Source organism: Pezoporus wallicus, unplaced genomic scaffold (assembly GCF_028554395.1).
Source record: "Pezoporus wallicus isolate ANWC-B61680 ecotype Strahan unplaced genomic scaffold, APGP_CSIRO_Pwel_v1 contig_6401, whole genome shotgun sequence".
Taxonomy (NCBI): domain Eukaryota; kingdom Metazoa; phylum Chordata; class Aves; order Psittaciformes; family Psittacidae; genus Pezoporus; species Pezoporus wallicus.
The window spans coordinates 2,575,087-2,590,679 of NW_026638608.1; the positions used below are offsets into that span (position 1 = coordinate 2,575,087).

Here is a 15,593-nt window from a genome sequence, read left to right on the forward strand (position 1 = left end):
TGGAATTCCTGTTTTTACTGGGTTAAGGCTGATGGAATAGGCATATATCTATTACTGTATGTATTTAATTTGCGTAGTTATTAACCAGAAGAGAAAAAGGAAAACCAACCCCACAACTATATTTGGCTGGGATAGCTCAGTATTTTCTCCTAGTTGTGCAGCTTGCAATAACAGAGGACCATGCTGTGCTGCTGATGTTACTGATTTTACTCCCTGCTGACTGCAGGGGGGCAAAGTCAATGCAAGATTTGTTAATGTTACATGGCACAGAATTTTTAACATTTCATTCAAACAGTTATTACTGGAGAGAAACAACAACATATTAAGTACGAAAGACCCTAAACTCCTCATTCCATCTACCCTCATGCATTGTGCACATACTTTGGATTCCAACAGGTCGATATGGGATGCATCGAACTGTTGGATTCAAGAGTCACAGCTTCCAAAAGCCAGTGTATGGCACACAGTTGACGGAAGAGATAGTCACTGCAAAGAGGAAAAACAAATGTGTCATTGTATAGCAACAGGAAAACAGTCAAACTAGCAGTGTGTTGGCTGAAATAGATACATCTGCACCTTTCTGCAGCAGATCACCTGTTTTAATTGTCCCAATGAGTTCCGGACACCTTTCAAACTTTTGCAATGTTGACAAAGAACTGTAGATACCGAAAGCATATTTTTGGATGTGAAATTTTTGATGGTCTTATATCGGAGGTGTGCTCAGTAATTTCATACCTGTGAGGATTCTGGCATTTACCCTTTCCAGGTATGGATTTTTATGGGGTTTGGATTTTACAGTAGGTGCTAAGTTTTGCACTTAAGAAAAAGCAGTGTGAGAGTTTATAACATTGGACCCATCTTCTTCTGAACCAAGATTATCTTTGGCATTTTAGCTTATTCCATATGCAAATGTAAATACATGAAGATACTTTGGTAAGTAATTGGATTAATGAACTTAGAACAGAACAGACAGTGTGTATTAGTGACTAATCTAAAACATATAGAAGGGTACACAGTACAAGCACCATCTTCTCCCATTCTCTTCCATAGACCATTTTTTTTTTAAAACTAGGCAAATTAAATATGAATTTTGACAGCTTTTCCTTAAAATGAGCCTAGACTTGAAAGCTATATCACATCAGCAAGTCTTACTCAACTTACAACTTGCTGAGCCAAGATCAGCAAGGCAAATGATGCATGTTTCTGTACAGGTGCATATACAAGACTTTCAGTAACTCATTAGGATTCACTTGTTTAATGTTAGAATTTAACAGTTGCTATTAGTAAAGACAGACTACTTCACCGTGAACTGAAATTCTCAGGATACACAGTCACCAGCTGAACAGCAGCTGTAGGTATGTGTGTTATGGGTTTGTATTGCTGTGAATTTTGCTTATATCCTACATCAAGGAGGGCAGGACATAAATCTGCTCCAGATATACCTTTTGGATTCAGGGGAGCTTGGAATCAAGAGATTGGTTTGAGCAGGAATGAAGGATTGTAAGGTCATTTTTTTCTTCTCTGACATCCCCAGGTGGTTGCCTTCTGCTTGAGAGCAACTGTGGGAAAGGACAAAGACTGAACTTAAAAAAGGAGTATGTGAAATGAAGACACAACCAATAAAACTGTTTATTGTGGTCCCATCACCACACTCCTCTTCCTCACATTTAAAAACTCAAAATGGTTAATTACTGCATTTATTAATATTACAAATTTTATGTTTACCAGGATATATAATTATTACTTATTTCTAACAAGTTTACATTACTTTAAATTATAAACATTGTATTATTTGCATTTATATGTTTATACTACCACTCATTATCAGTTAACCGTTTATGTGAAAACAAATTTGGGAGCAGACAAAATAACATGACTGACTTGTCTGAGAAAAGATGCTGAGATAGTGCTTATACTCCATCACACTTGTTTTCTCTTGTTATCATGACAATGGAGTCAGTAAGGTTATATACATGAGGCCAACGTTTCAGGAGGTGCCTTAAATTCTCTTCAGTTTTTCCTGGGTTAACATACTGCGTGCCCAGAAAACAGTAAAGATTAAGCTGAAAGGTGTCTCGAGTGCTGGCCAAACCAAAGTAACAGAAAACTGAGCTTTTCACAGGCTGTGAGCATTGTTTCTTCACTGCCATAAGCCTGTTTGGCCATTTACACCTGTGTAAAGTGTTTGTAGATGCTACCAAGCAAGAAAAGAAGGTTTACAGCTTTTTTCCATATAGATGTAAATACCTGCCTGCATCTGGTGTTAGATAATGGAGATTCAAGCTTGATAAGCACAGTAGGTATTGTAGCCTTCATATATTGATAGTATAAGGCAACTAAGATGATTAAGGGAGTGGAACATCTCCGTTATGAGGAAAGACTGAGGGAGCTGGGTCTCTATAGTTTAGAGAAGAGGAGATTGAGGGGTGACCTTATAAGTGTCTATAAATATATAAAGGGGGAGTGTCACGAGGATGAAGCCAGGCTCTACTCAGTGGCAAACAATGATAGGACAAGGGGTAATGGGTACAAACTGGAACACAAGAGGTTCCACTTAAACTTGAGAAGAAACTTCTTCTCAGTGAGGGTGACAGAACACTGGAACAGGCTGCCCAGGGAGGTTGTGGAGTCTCCTTCCCTGGAGACATTCAAAACCCGCCTGGACACATTCCTGTGTAACATTATCTAGGTGTTCCTGCTCCGGCAGGGAGATTGGACTAGATGATCTTTTGAGGTCCCTTCCAATCTCTACCATACTGTGATATGGAAGATAGGAGGTCCACACAGGAAATACAACATGAACTATTGTATGCTGGATCATAAATTAGTAAAACACTCAAATGATACTGTCCATAAACTAGCTGAGATGATAACCGAGATCTGAATGGTGGGTGAGTCTTACAGCTTTATACAGATTTCTTTGACAGAGTTCCTAGATGGATGAATGATCCTGGATTAACATTTCCTTTCTAGGTCTGAAGCAGTTTGGGGGTGTCAGCTTACTATTGCCGATTATGACCTAGCAAATTGTTGGAATAAGGGTTGAAGTGTGCATGCCCCAAGCATTGCATTGATATAAACTTTCTAAAGCAAAGCACTGGCTGTAAATCATACATACGCCACCAGTACGGCATCTCAGCACTGTATTTAGAGAGCAACAGGTCTATTTTCTTCAGCAAATTAAGAAATTAATAAACTTACGTCTTCTTTAGTCTAACAAACGAGCTATTTGACAGTGATATAAACTGGCAGGTATTCCTGCTGTCCTAAAAGAGATTTCTTACACAAACCTCAAGAAGTGGTGGTCTTCATTCAGGTAATCTCACCTGAATTGTAACAGCCAATCTCTACTTATTGGAGACAATCGGCACATGAATCCCACAGACTTTGTTGTTCAAAGCAAGTCTGCCTGGGGCTTCCCCAAATTACACTTCCTATTTCCCTTTCTGTGCAGTCCTAATGACCAATGGAATGCCAGGACAGCAAGACCATTGTACACCCACTGAAGCATTTGGCAGAGTCCATTATTCCTATTGAAAAGGGATAACTAAACTTTACTCCTACTTTTCTACTGTTATGATAAGAAGCTGGTACCAAGTTTAGAGTGTTTATACATTTAAAATAATTGATAACACAATTAAATGCTACAGCTTATGTAACAGCAGTAAAAAAAGTCACGCTAGAGGCTTAATATTTGCCGTTGTCTTACAAGAGAAAGAGGAAGGGAAGTGGGAAAAGCTGGAGTCACTAGAATCTAGGCATATAAAACCATGCCAACAGTTTCAGCATCTGTGAAAGACCAAAGCTAGACTTCATCTGTTAGAAAGACATTTTGCACCCCAGCAGTTTAACAATGCTTCAGAGCTCTTCTTAGTCCATGAAGTTCCTAATTTTGAAGTCAGTACTGTGGAAGCCAGGAGTGAAGTAAGTCTCTCCAGACTCACAGAGATCTGGATTTTGTATCTAAGCTTCACCTATATATGTATACCTACATAAAGGAAAAAGAGGAATATTGAATCTTTCTAAGGTCAGCCTTGCTGAAGAAAGAAATCTTTCCTGACATAAAAAAAAATCAATGATTTCAATAATCTGAATGATCACAGTAACAAAGGCAATGATATTTTTCATATGTGTAATACAGAGTTTGCCTGCAATAAATGTGGATTGGCTGAGTTATGGGTAGATGGAACAGTTATGTATTAAAAAGAATAATGAACAGGGAATTTACAAAAAGCTTTCAGGCAGGTTCTTATGTACTTTTATTTTTCTCTAATTAAATAATTTTGTTTCCCTATAAAGTTCACATGGCTTCACAACCCCAGGATCAAAGCACTAATAATGCCATTTAAATAACACAACTGTAGGCAACTTAAGTGAGGAGAAAGTTTCAGATGATGCAGACATTCCAGGTTAAGAGTCCAAACTACTTTGACCAATACTCCAAACCTTTTCTTCTTCCATAACACTATCTCTCAGTAATACTCCGTTTCTTCCCCACCTTTTCTAGCTATTCAGTTAGTGACCCTTCAGAACGCTGGACAGTAAATGTCACTCCAGTAAACACACTTCTGCTCAGAACCTCTCAGTCTGTCTTTGCTGCTTGTTTGCTGTTGGTCTGGGTTTCATAAAACAGGGAAGATTTTATTTCTTATTTTTTATAATGGTTACATATTGTTGGCCCACTTTATGGCCCTGATAAGAAATGCTGCATGCTTCAATGGGTATACGATGGTCTTGCTGTCCTGGCATTCTGCTGTTCATTGGGACTGCACAGAAAGGAGAATTGCATCTCAGATGGCTCTGAAGACTGAATTTTTCAAGTTAAGAGTCAGTTCATGGAAAAAAAGATGAAAGAGAGGAAGTTGGCACCTGAGAGTGACAAAAGCCATAGCAGATTGATGGGAAAAGACTGTTGGGGATGAATGAGCTTTTGGCACAATGAGTCTCAAAAGGTGTGTAACCCCTGGAAGAGCTACTCTGTCCTGCAGAGCAATTATTTAATCACCACTTAGTGAGCGTGACAAATGGAAGATAACTACAGAGTTCAACAGGCATTAGAGGTGCACTGAAAAGATCAGTGTGAACCAAAGGATGGGAGACCATCTAGTGATCAAAAGGAAAAAACCATGACGATAGTAAGCAATAGGTCTGAACTAGCAAAGAAACCCAGCTCTGCAACCTTAGCCACTTATTCTGCTGAATGCAATTCTTTTCTGTTCTTAATGATGTGGTCCCACAGTGGGAACAACAATATGGTACAAACTCACCAGGCCTCCTTTTCTCCTCAGAGCATCAGTTTGAGTTGCCTATGAAACTTCGCCTGAGTTCACCAACCTTCTACCTTCCAAACTTTCTCCTTCTAAACAGCACCTCAAGCATATTTTTTGTTGCCGTGCTTGCCATGTCTCCAGCAGCTCACTTACTCAGGTTTTAAGCATTTTTATTTTCTAGTTCACATAAGTAATAATATTCTGCCTCAATACCAAGTAACAACAGAAGCTGGAAACTGTCACCTTTTAAAAACACTGCCCTCAGACCACCAGAAGCTCTCTGCTCCAAGTTGACTTACATGGCTCTTTCTTTTCGTGAGCTCTCCGCATCAAAGGAGTACATGGGTGGCTCGAAGTCAGTTCTCCACACCAGGGTCTGAGCCTGTTGGGATGCTTCCAGTGCATTCTTCCTCTCCAGTGATTCTTGTTGAAGGATACCAAAGTAGCCTCTGCCTCGCTTCACAGAACTGAGATGACGCCTGACAAAATTCACCACAAGTAGTCAGTGTACTCAAGACACACACACTATCAAATTGATTTATTTCTCTGTTGCCCACCAAGTTAAATCTTAACAGAGATTTCACATTCTTCTATATTCAGGAGTTTTACATTAGTATTTCCTTCTGCAGTATGATAACAAAGGACAATTCCCCAGTATGAAATGACAGATCTTTCCATGATCTCTTCCAGTACTGCACAGGTTAACTACTGGATGTCTTGAACTCAGCATCACTTTGTACAGTACTTGATTTGAAACCTCCCTGCCTGATTCTAATTTATATCAGCCAATTGATCACTGGGCCCCTCACTGTCTTAGCTCAAGTTGTCACAGCCTGACAAGCACTGCCCTGAAGCTACCTGTTAGCTGCTAAATTCCACCTGCTGTCAGAAGGCTGCATTGTTAGCAAGAGGGAAGGTGCCAGTGAAGCCTGTGAGAGAGCTGAAGACAACAGGGTATTACTGCAAGATAGAAAAATAACGAAACCATAGCTAGGGCAGTGAGAGGGACATGGTACACAGTTACTCTTCTGCCTTTGATTAAAATGATAGCAAACTGAACCAAGTCAGATGAGCATCCTACCAGGCACAGGACACATCCCTTTAAGGTGCTGGTGACTTTTGCATCAGGCTGTATTGATTCTTTCAAATACAGTCTAGGCTTCAAAGCTGAGCCTCATTTGTTTTACTGGCAAGTAATAACTCCTTTTTCTTACCAGACATGTATTAAAGCACCTAAAGTTCATATAGGGTGTAGATTTCAGGCACAGAATTCACTAGTCCTCAAGGGGAGCAGTTTACTCCCTCCTCGCTTCCCTTGATGAAAACTCACTTGCACAGTGAGATAAGTTTAGGTTTTTGGCTTTACCGATACTATTTTTTTAGTCCAGCAACTATAAATACAAGGCTGAACACATTTCCAGTTCAGGTAGATAACCGGTCTGCTAGAGATTTCTCTACTAACTTTGGGAAAAGAAAACAAACCAACCCAACAAGAAAATAAGATGTCCCTGATAGGAAATGCTGCATACTTTGGAGCATTTCAGAGCTTTGGAGCATTTCATGCTTTGGAGGATTTCAGAGTCATGTCAGACTGGCTTAGTGTTCTTCATAAGAACCCAGTATTTTGCATAACAGACTTTTGCCAGTGATCAGGATATAGAATCACAGGATGGTTTGGGTTGGAAAGGACCTTAAGATCATCCAGTACCAATCCCCTGCCATGGGCAGGGACACCTCACACTAGACCATGTCACCCAAGTCTCTGTCCAACCTGGCTTTGAACACTGCCAGGGATGGAGTATTCACCACTTCTCTAGGCAACCTGTTCTAGAGCCTCAACCACCCCCACACATATTTCACATATATATTTGTACGTACAAGCATTTTTTTCCCTTCACAGTGCTTTTCCTACATTTCTGCACACTCTGATGTAAGTAATCCTCCTTAAAGATCAGAACCCCTGCGTTAGCTGGGTATTATAATGCCACAAATAGTGAACTGTGAGGTTAGTACATGTACCAAAGACAAGTGGTAGAGAAAGATAATTATAAACTAGAAAGTTCTTTTACACTAACAACCATAACCACCATTAATGGAGAAAAATGCATAAATGGCAAGTGCAAGCAGTATATTTTTAAAGCTTTATCTAATAGAGAAGACTAATATGTGTATACCAAAATCAATGATCACTCTCATATACCCATAGGAATAGGAAACATTATGCATATTTGTCAATAAACACTTAGTCTGCGATTTTCTTCAAGTCCCAGGTATGACAAAAAGTAGCTCTACAGTCTCCAAGTATGGAAAAAGAAATAAAATAGAATTAATAGAAATGCATAAAGGAAAAAAAGCTGTGACAATCACCTGATTTAAACAAAAAATAATCCTCTCAAAATTCCATAGAATTATTTCTAGGATATATACAAATAATCCTAAAGCTTCATGGACTCTTGTCAGGAGAAGAGTAAAAATAAAGCCAAATACAGAGGTGACCAGCATGCTTTTTTACAGTTCAGATTTACAGTGTAATGCTGGAATAGGACATCAACTATTTCTCCATTTAAATTCTAGCATCACAATACCCAGTTTATACAATAACTTAACGAATTTAGCAGGGCTGCCTATTTGACAAGTAGGTGAGAATCATTCATTAAAATGCAAATGTAATAGAGATGAAATTGGGAATACATTTATTAAAGTAATTGAGCTTCACTCAGCTGTAGTCACAACATAGATTTTCAATTGTCATTCAGACAAAAGGATTTGACTTATTTTTCTAAGTTAATATCTTTATCAGTATGAAAATTAAGAATTTCCTGAGCAGTAACAATGTACTATGGAACGCTTCAAGATTTCTCTACAGGAATCTATTATAGATAAGGGTCAATGACATGCACAAAGGAATGACCCACTGGCGTGCTACACATGCAGGAAATCGGTTGCAAGCATATTTTAAGGGCTTGGTGTAACTACATACTAATTATATTACTCTAAATCCTTTAGAGACTCAAGGTCAACAGTTAATTGTAATACAAGGCCGTTAAAGTATTGGGGAATTGAATTTTTACTGCTCAGATTCAGGATTCTTGGTGCCTTTCTTTGAATAAGAAATTACTCACAAAAATAAAAGGAAATCGTAAACTTACCTTAATTCTAATTTAGGAGCTAGAAAAGCATTGAGAAACTATAATACTGTCAGAAATCTTTTTACTGGGGTAAGGACAAGCTAGAATTTAGCAGGGTTTGGTCTTTTTTTTACATTTTGTTTAAGTATACCTTAAGTACACTTGGTCATCTTCCTGAAATTCAGAAGAATCATTCTAAGGATGTATTTGTCCTTGAAGGTCAAATTTTACAGTTAACAACATCACATCTGCTGTGTGAGCAAGTAAATTCAGTGGGAGATGGTTTACTAAAGGAATGACACACACTCCTGAACACTGGATGTCAAACCCTTGATCAGCTAAGCTTGTGTACCTCCAGCCTGAGCAGAATTGCTAGAGGGATGAGCAGAAGGCTGCACACCCATGTGTGTGTCCCTCCAGTAAGCTCCTGTGTTCAGTGCAGTGGGTGGTGCTCCTGTTAACTCTTCCACCTCACCTCCCTCTGTCTCGTCCCCTGAGGTGCAAACAAGTTGCTGTCTGTTTGTACCAGCTTGATTCTCTAAGGCCAAACATTATAGAATGATCCTGGTGAACAGATATTGTGAGCTGCAAGTAAAATAAGTAAATAGCTATCAAGCAATTTAACTCCATACATATTTCTCTGATCATGGTGCTTGTTAGCAACTGTTTCATAAAATGTCTTATTCAATTTTCATAACACATACAGCCTTTATACCAATAAAGCTAATAACAGGACACCTCCTGCTCCAGACACTACACAGAAAGAATTCAGCCTTTTCCAGGTTATAGCCAATTGTAAATATAAATGAAACCCAATGTGGCGTTGCTTGGAAGCCACAGAGAGCACAGGCTTTCCAAATGCCTGTGCCTGTATGTTCATTAAAGCGTTTCAATCTGCATCTGCAATAACTCCCTACCAGACCAGTAGAAGCTCCTCTTCAGGCACATTGCTGAGGGTGTTGCAAGGTACCTGGTGGGCAGTACCTAACTTGTTGCACTAGTGATGAACTGAGCATGAGCCTGGGCTTCACAGGTGAAAAGCAAGTGTAATTTCATGCACGCTGACACTTAAAAACATTGTGAGTATTTTCTATAGCAGAAAAAGTAATACAACAACAACCCTTTTCTGTATGGCAGAAAGCACAGGAGGCAGTAACTTTGAAACTACAGTAAATACACTTAAACTGTTATTCTGAACATTACAGACTAAAACTGTGGATTAAAAACACAGCACAATTCTTGGAAATGAACACTGAGCATTATGGTGCTGCCATGCCATTGTGAGCTGTGATCCCATCACAAATCTCATTCTAGGCTGATGAGTATTTGGATCCTGAAAAATTCAAAGCAATGTCCATGGAAGGCAGCAGTGATAGCAGGAAGCTTGATTCCTCTGGATTAAATGTGACATCTACACTCTTACCTACTTTTAGGGGGCACCGTGGTACTGTGGGGTCTGTCTTTTTGAGCATATAATAGCTGAAGTATTTATTTCATGTCCCTTAATTTTCTGACCAGGTGCTGTAACACCTGAGGAGCCAATAACTGTGAAACAGGAGGAAATGCCAAGATAAAAGAAAATCCATAGGCACACAGCGATTTTCCTTATTTACAAAGCACACACAGAACAACAGAAGAGCAAACTCAGCATTTCTTGTAAATTGTTGGCAGTGATACTGATATATACCAGTGGTGAATCTTATGTAGATGTAGATTCCCATTTTAGTCTCCTGTGGCCGAGTACAATATTCTGTACTCAAATGTCTGTTTATAAAACAAACCCAGGATCTGCATAATGGGAAAGATGCATATTATCCCATGAAAATCTGACCATGAAATAAGTAATGAAACAAGTTAACGTAAGGTGTGAGTAAATTTGTAGTATGTTCACAGAAGATTGTGTAGCAAGAAACAAGGATCTTTAATAGTAAAAACACTACCTTACACTATTAAAGATGTCACCAGGTGAACGTATTCACGTATTACTGCATATTTAAAGATGTCTCAGAGTAGTTTTTAATTAACTTCAAAGCCATTAAAATACAGAAGATGCTGCTTCCATTGTGAAATGAGGCAGAACCTCTCCTTTGAAAATGAGATGCTCTCTAACACTGAGAAGAACAAACAGATTTGGCTACCTGGAGGTACAAAAAAACCCATACCAAAACCTGGCTTATTTTTAGTTGGAAATGCATTCTTCTTAACCTGGAAAGAATGTCAGATAGCTTTTTCTCTTTTAAGAAGTCCCAGAACACAAGAACATGCACAACCCCCCCTCCACTTGTGCCATACTCTAACTCCAATTCCTGTTGATCTTCATATAAAAGTTTTCTTTGCAGGTAGGCACATTTAGGTTTCCAGCTCTTGGTGTCTCTGGAGAAGTACATAAACAAAGGTGAACAGGGGAAGTACTTCCAGAGCAGCACAGAGAAGACAGCTTTGTACTGACAAAGGACAGAAAAATAAATCTGTGAGATTAAGGCTTTGCTTTCAATTCTTCTTCAAAAACCTGTAGGAAACTACTACTAAAACTTTAAAAGAAAAATAAATTACCTGGAAATTTTTTGGCTATTTTCTTGCTGTAAGAATGAACAATAACAACTTTATGTTCCTATTACTGACAAAACCTCACTGTACATTCAGTGGAACGTCACTGAGGTACCTGATACTTTACCAGGGAGAGAAACAGCCTCATGCTGCACCAGGGAAGGTTTAGACTGGCTATTAGGAACAATTTCTTCACTGAGAGGGTGGCCATACATTGGAACAGGCTGCCCAGGGCAGTCAGCGGTGGAATCACCATCCCTGGAAGTGTTCAAAGGATGTGTAGACAAGGCCCTCAGTGACATGGGTTAGTGATGGTCTTAGCAGTGCTGTGGGAATGGTTGAACTTGATGAGCTTAAAGGTCTTTTCCAGCCCTATGAGTCTATGAAACACTGCTGGCTCAAGATTTTCATGTGAAAGTAGAAACCACTTCCCACGATCTAGCCTTGCCTTTACCACATAATGGTATTACAGAGCAATGACATTTTACTGCTAACTAATGGAAACCCATTGTGTTAGCTTTGTTTGAGCATTAAGTGACAAAGTGTCATTTTGTAGTCAAATATGTGGGATTAGACTGCTGTGTTTAGATAGATAGTGAAATCTAATAAGCAGTGAGCTATTGCCACTTACAGAATTTCAAACAAACATATTTTTGCACTAAAGGAATGGAGATTGAGACTCAAAGGAACAGCCTGGAAAAGCAGCAATGTCGATGGGAATAGCAGCCTTTCCAGCGATTGATGATAGCGATTCCTACATCCATACACTTTAATGGCTGCCTTTACCCATGACTGCTGTCTAATTAATGTGAGCCATCATTCATATCAAAGGAAATTTTTGCTTCTGGAAAAAAAAAACCAAAATGCTGCAAACTGCCGGCAGTGACAGTACTAGAAACATGCCAATTAGAGTGATTTCTGCCAAGCAGCAAAAGGGCACAAACCACTGGTTTCCAAGCAACTGACATTATGAAGTATTAAACACACTGGAAAGTAAAATTGATAGATAAACATTTCACCTTCTCAGTGCTGCCTCACTCTGCTTCTTAACTCTACATTGGCTGTCCTCCCTGCTCTTAGAGACTCTTCTGTACCTTCTATTAAACTGTATGCATTAAGGAATGCCAACTTATCATAATCTCTAAACACTAACATCTTTCTTGTCTGAATGTATTAGAAGAGGATTGGCATATATTCACAGGTAGGGACAGACAAGGTCATAACCAGAATTCCAATAAAAAACACATTTCTTTCCATTTAAAAATCTTAGACTAGCTGCCATTTGAATCACAAAATCTAAGCAGTTCTGTGCCGAAGTCAGCTACACAGTCACTAACAGGCCAAGAAGGAGGAGAAACTGCTCTTTCAGGTAACAGTCAGTCTTGGTGCAGGCATAAAGAATGCATTAGTAGAGGCTCAGCTTTCTGCACACAGTGACTTTTCAAGATCTGCCTTCAAGGAAACTTGAACCATTTTAAAGAGCCATCCAGTTTCTAATTTCAAACATAAAAAGCAGCCAGTTGAACACTGTTGAACTGCCAGCCGTTTGACATTTAGTTTAATTTAACTAGCACAGCACAGTGGAACAGATGCACAGGAGCCATTTTCTTCAGACTATAGCAAATGCCACTCAGAGGTTTAGTGTGCCCTTTTGGGAAATAAAGGCTTGACTGGCTCATGGGATGATACGGACACTTCCCCTTTGAGCCTGCAGCTCAAAGCTGTTGATCCCTAGACATCCTTTGTTAGGGAAGTCCACCACTTGTCATTTTCACATATGGACACCTATGCTTAGATGACTGTCACTGCACAGTTTTCTGTTTCCATCAGCTTTTCTACCTCCTTTTTACACAAAGAAAGTATTTTCATCTAGTCTTGTTTGAAGTGATATGCTTCTTTTTAAGCTCTATTTGCTGTGGTGATGCTTAACAAGAGTATTTCCAGCACACTTGCATGGTCTTAGTGGGCTGAGTTAGCCTACATAAGTGATTTATGGTAACTTGCTTTTATTAGGAATTAACAACTGCAAACTTCCAATACTTTGGTAATCTCTTTTGCTGTGTAACTGTTCCTACATCTTTCTGCAGTTTCTTAGTTAAAGACTTCTGCTTTCTAGCTTCTCATACAATATATCTTCATGCAAGCGTGGATTACTTAATGTTATTTCTGGATCCAATCTACAGATGTCATTGGAACAATAAATAAAGGCTCTCTCTCGGAGCTGAATGTCATTTCAAGGAGGCTGTGCTTGTCGAGTTTGCTTAGCTTTAGTAAGAATAGCAACAGAAATGAAGACATAATTTTTAGCACAAAGTTAAAGATATGCTCAGGGACAAAGGTGGTGTCTTTTCTGCCCTACTGCATTCCACCCACTGAATCTGACATTGGGAACTACTTAGCCAAGTAAGTCAGAGCTACTTTGCGTCTACATGGACAATCTCAACTAGAAGAAAGATGTATTGATCTACAGGGAAGAGGAATGATTATTATCTATAGATTACCCAGATGTTCTTAATTTTAGGCTGCACAAAGATAAGTAAATTCCTTCCTACATTTTAATGCTGTGTTTAGGTGAAATGAGAGCTGAGAGCTGACAGGTGTCTCCTAAAGTGACTGGGTATAACTCACCAGTAGGAAAGCACTAGTAGGACTTTCTGCTTGGGACTAGTGACCGGTAGTTTTGAAAGATGACTAGTTTGAGCAGTCTCTGTGTTCTGTCATCATCCTCTTTTACGCCCTCATGAGGACTCAAAAAGAGAGTATTACTGACTCTCTGAGGTATGAGGTCATAATTACAAGGTTTATCTTCAGTTTAATTATGCTTCTACCATGTAAGGTAGGCTATTAAAGCTCTGTGAATGCAGCTCAGTCTGTATCAGTGATGACTCCTCAAGCATTTTGGAGATAATTTTAAAATTCATACTGCTGTGCTCTGTCACTGATCATTAAAAACTTCCTCACAGTTGGTTCCATTACAGGCTTTCATACAAACAAGCTGCAAGATCACAGACACTGCTTCCTGTGAACAGATCCCATTCAGACAACTGCTGGGGGTTCCTTTGCAATCAGGAGGAGGAAAAGCAGCAAAACACAAATCCACAAAGGTAATTTGTATTTCCTGGCTCCCCGTAGTATGTACCTGCATACTGCTCTGCTACCCTGACTGCTTTAATTCTCTGCTGCCCCAGAGAAGAAAACTCCAATTTTCTTCTTTTACTTGCATTTTCCACTCAGCTTTTCTCTAAATTAGCTCTTTCTCTATAGTCTGAAATTTTTGCTAAGTATTGCAGACATGTCTTTTGGTCCAAACCAGTAGCGCAGCCATTCTCACTTTACATTATCGTTTCCCACAACCTCGTATTGCAAGATTTGGTTAGTCTGTGGGTTTGAATTCTTTGCTCTTCTTACTGTTTTTTCACCCCATACATGAACATTGACATTAGTCAAAGGAACATTGTGCAAACCCTCAGGATGGGCGGCTAACACATTTTCATTTTTAAAAGCTCACACAATGACACTCGAGGAATTCCCAGGCTTACACAACCCAAGAAAATAAAAAAAAAGACAAAAAACCAACAACAAAAACAACACAAAAAACCCCACTCAAATAAACACCCCCCCCCCCCAACAGTCAGTGTATACCCTTGCCTTTGACTTCCAGCTACTCAGGCTGTGGGATGTTTTCCTGCACACTGGGTCATTTGGCTAGTGTACATTTCAGAAAGCATTGGAGAAAGCGAGTTCAGATTTCAGAAATCTGTTTTCTTGATTCATTCAAGCCATTAAATCTCACATCATACTTCACTCCTTGAATAACACAAAACCTGTAGGATTCCTGATTTAATTGCCACAGTAAACAGAATAAATTCTATTAGGCATGTTACAGGCTCACTACTTGAGTTACAATTTAAAGAATGTGTGGTATGACACAACATAATAGGCAAGCTTCAGTTCAGCATTTATTCAGCTAACAGTGCTTTCCAGAAACTGATGTTAAAGTGACCACTTCACTAAGCAGCTTTGACCAAACCCTGACAGTGTTACTCTTCTGATCCTCAAAAAACCAAATGTGCGTAAAGATATCGTTTACTGTTGAGTAAATGTAAAAAGTAACTATATATTCATTTGCGCACAAGATTAAATCTTCCCTTTCTTAATCTTACACCTGTTTCAATTGTCATGGAAAACTTCTGATTGGGAATATTTCACCCCAGGCATCTGAAATCACATGAAGCTAGTTTTGAATGCAACTGAATTAGATTTATGAGGCTGGAAGGAGATGGCAAAGTTGGAGATGCTTTAACAGGTAGATATTTTCTTACTTATCAGCACTTCAAACTCTGCTTGGGATATTAAAATGGAATTGGGTTCTTTCCATCTTCTGTATAAAATATTCTGCAAGCCAAGTTTGATTCTTGGGAACAATTGCACATCACCACTATCCTCTGTGGGTGTGCTGCAAGTACAGCTGATCAGGACTTGACAATTCTGCTGATAATGTACATAAAGGAATATATTCTTGTTTACCCCTTCAGGTGTATTGGCTTCTGGAGGGGAGGAGGGATGAATGTCTAAAATCTGTGGGTTTAATCACTCAGAGAAAAGATACATCAAAACACATTAGGATCAAGTGTATTCACATCATTAA

The 15,593-nt window shown here is 39.1% G+C and overlaps 1 protein-coding gene across 1 annotated transcript in view; it reads right to left on the reverse strand.

Moving 5' to 3' along the window:
• The window catches only part of CCDC60 (coiled-coil domain containing 60), a 59,082-nt gene that overhangs the window by 16,087 nt on the left and 27,402 nt on the right, over window positions 1-15,593 (reverse strand). The window contains exons 4-6 of the mRNA XM_057411351.1: window positions 5,570-5,749; window positions 1,443-1,559; window positions 382-486 (exon numbers count right to left, since the gene is read on the reverse strand). Of these exons, the coding sequence (XP_057267334.1) occupies window positions 382-486; window positions 1,443-1,559; window positions 5,570-5,749 (402 nt within the window). The remainder of the gene's footprint in view (window positions 1-381; window positions 487-1,442; window positions 1,560-5,569; window positions 5,750-15,593) is intronic.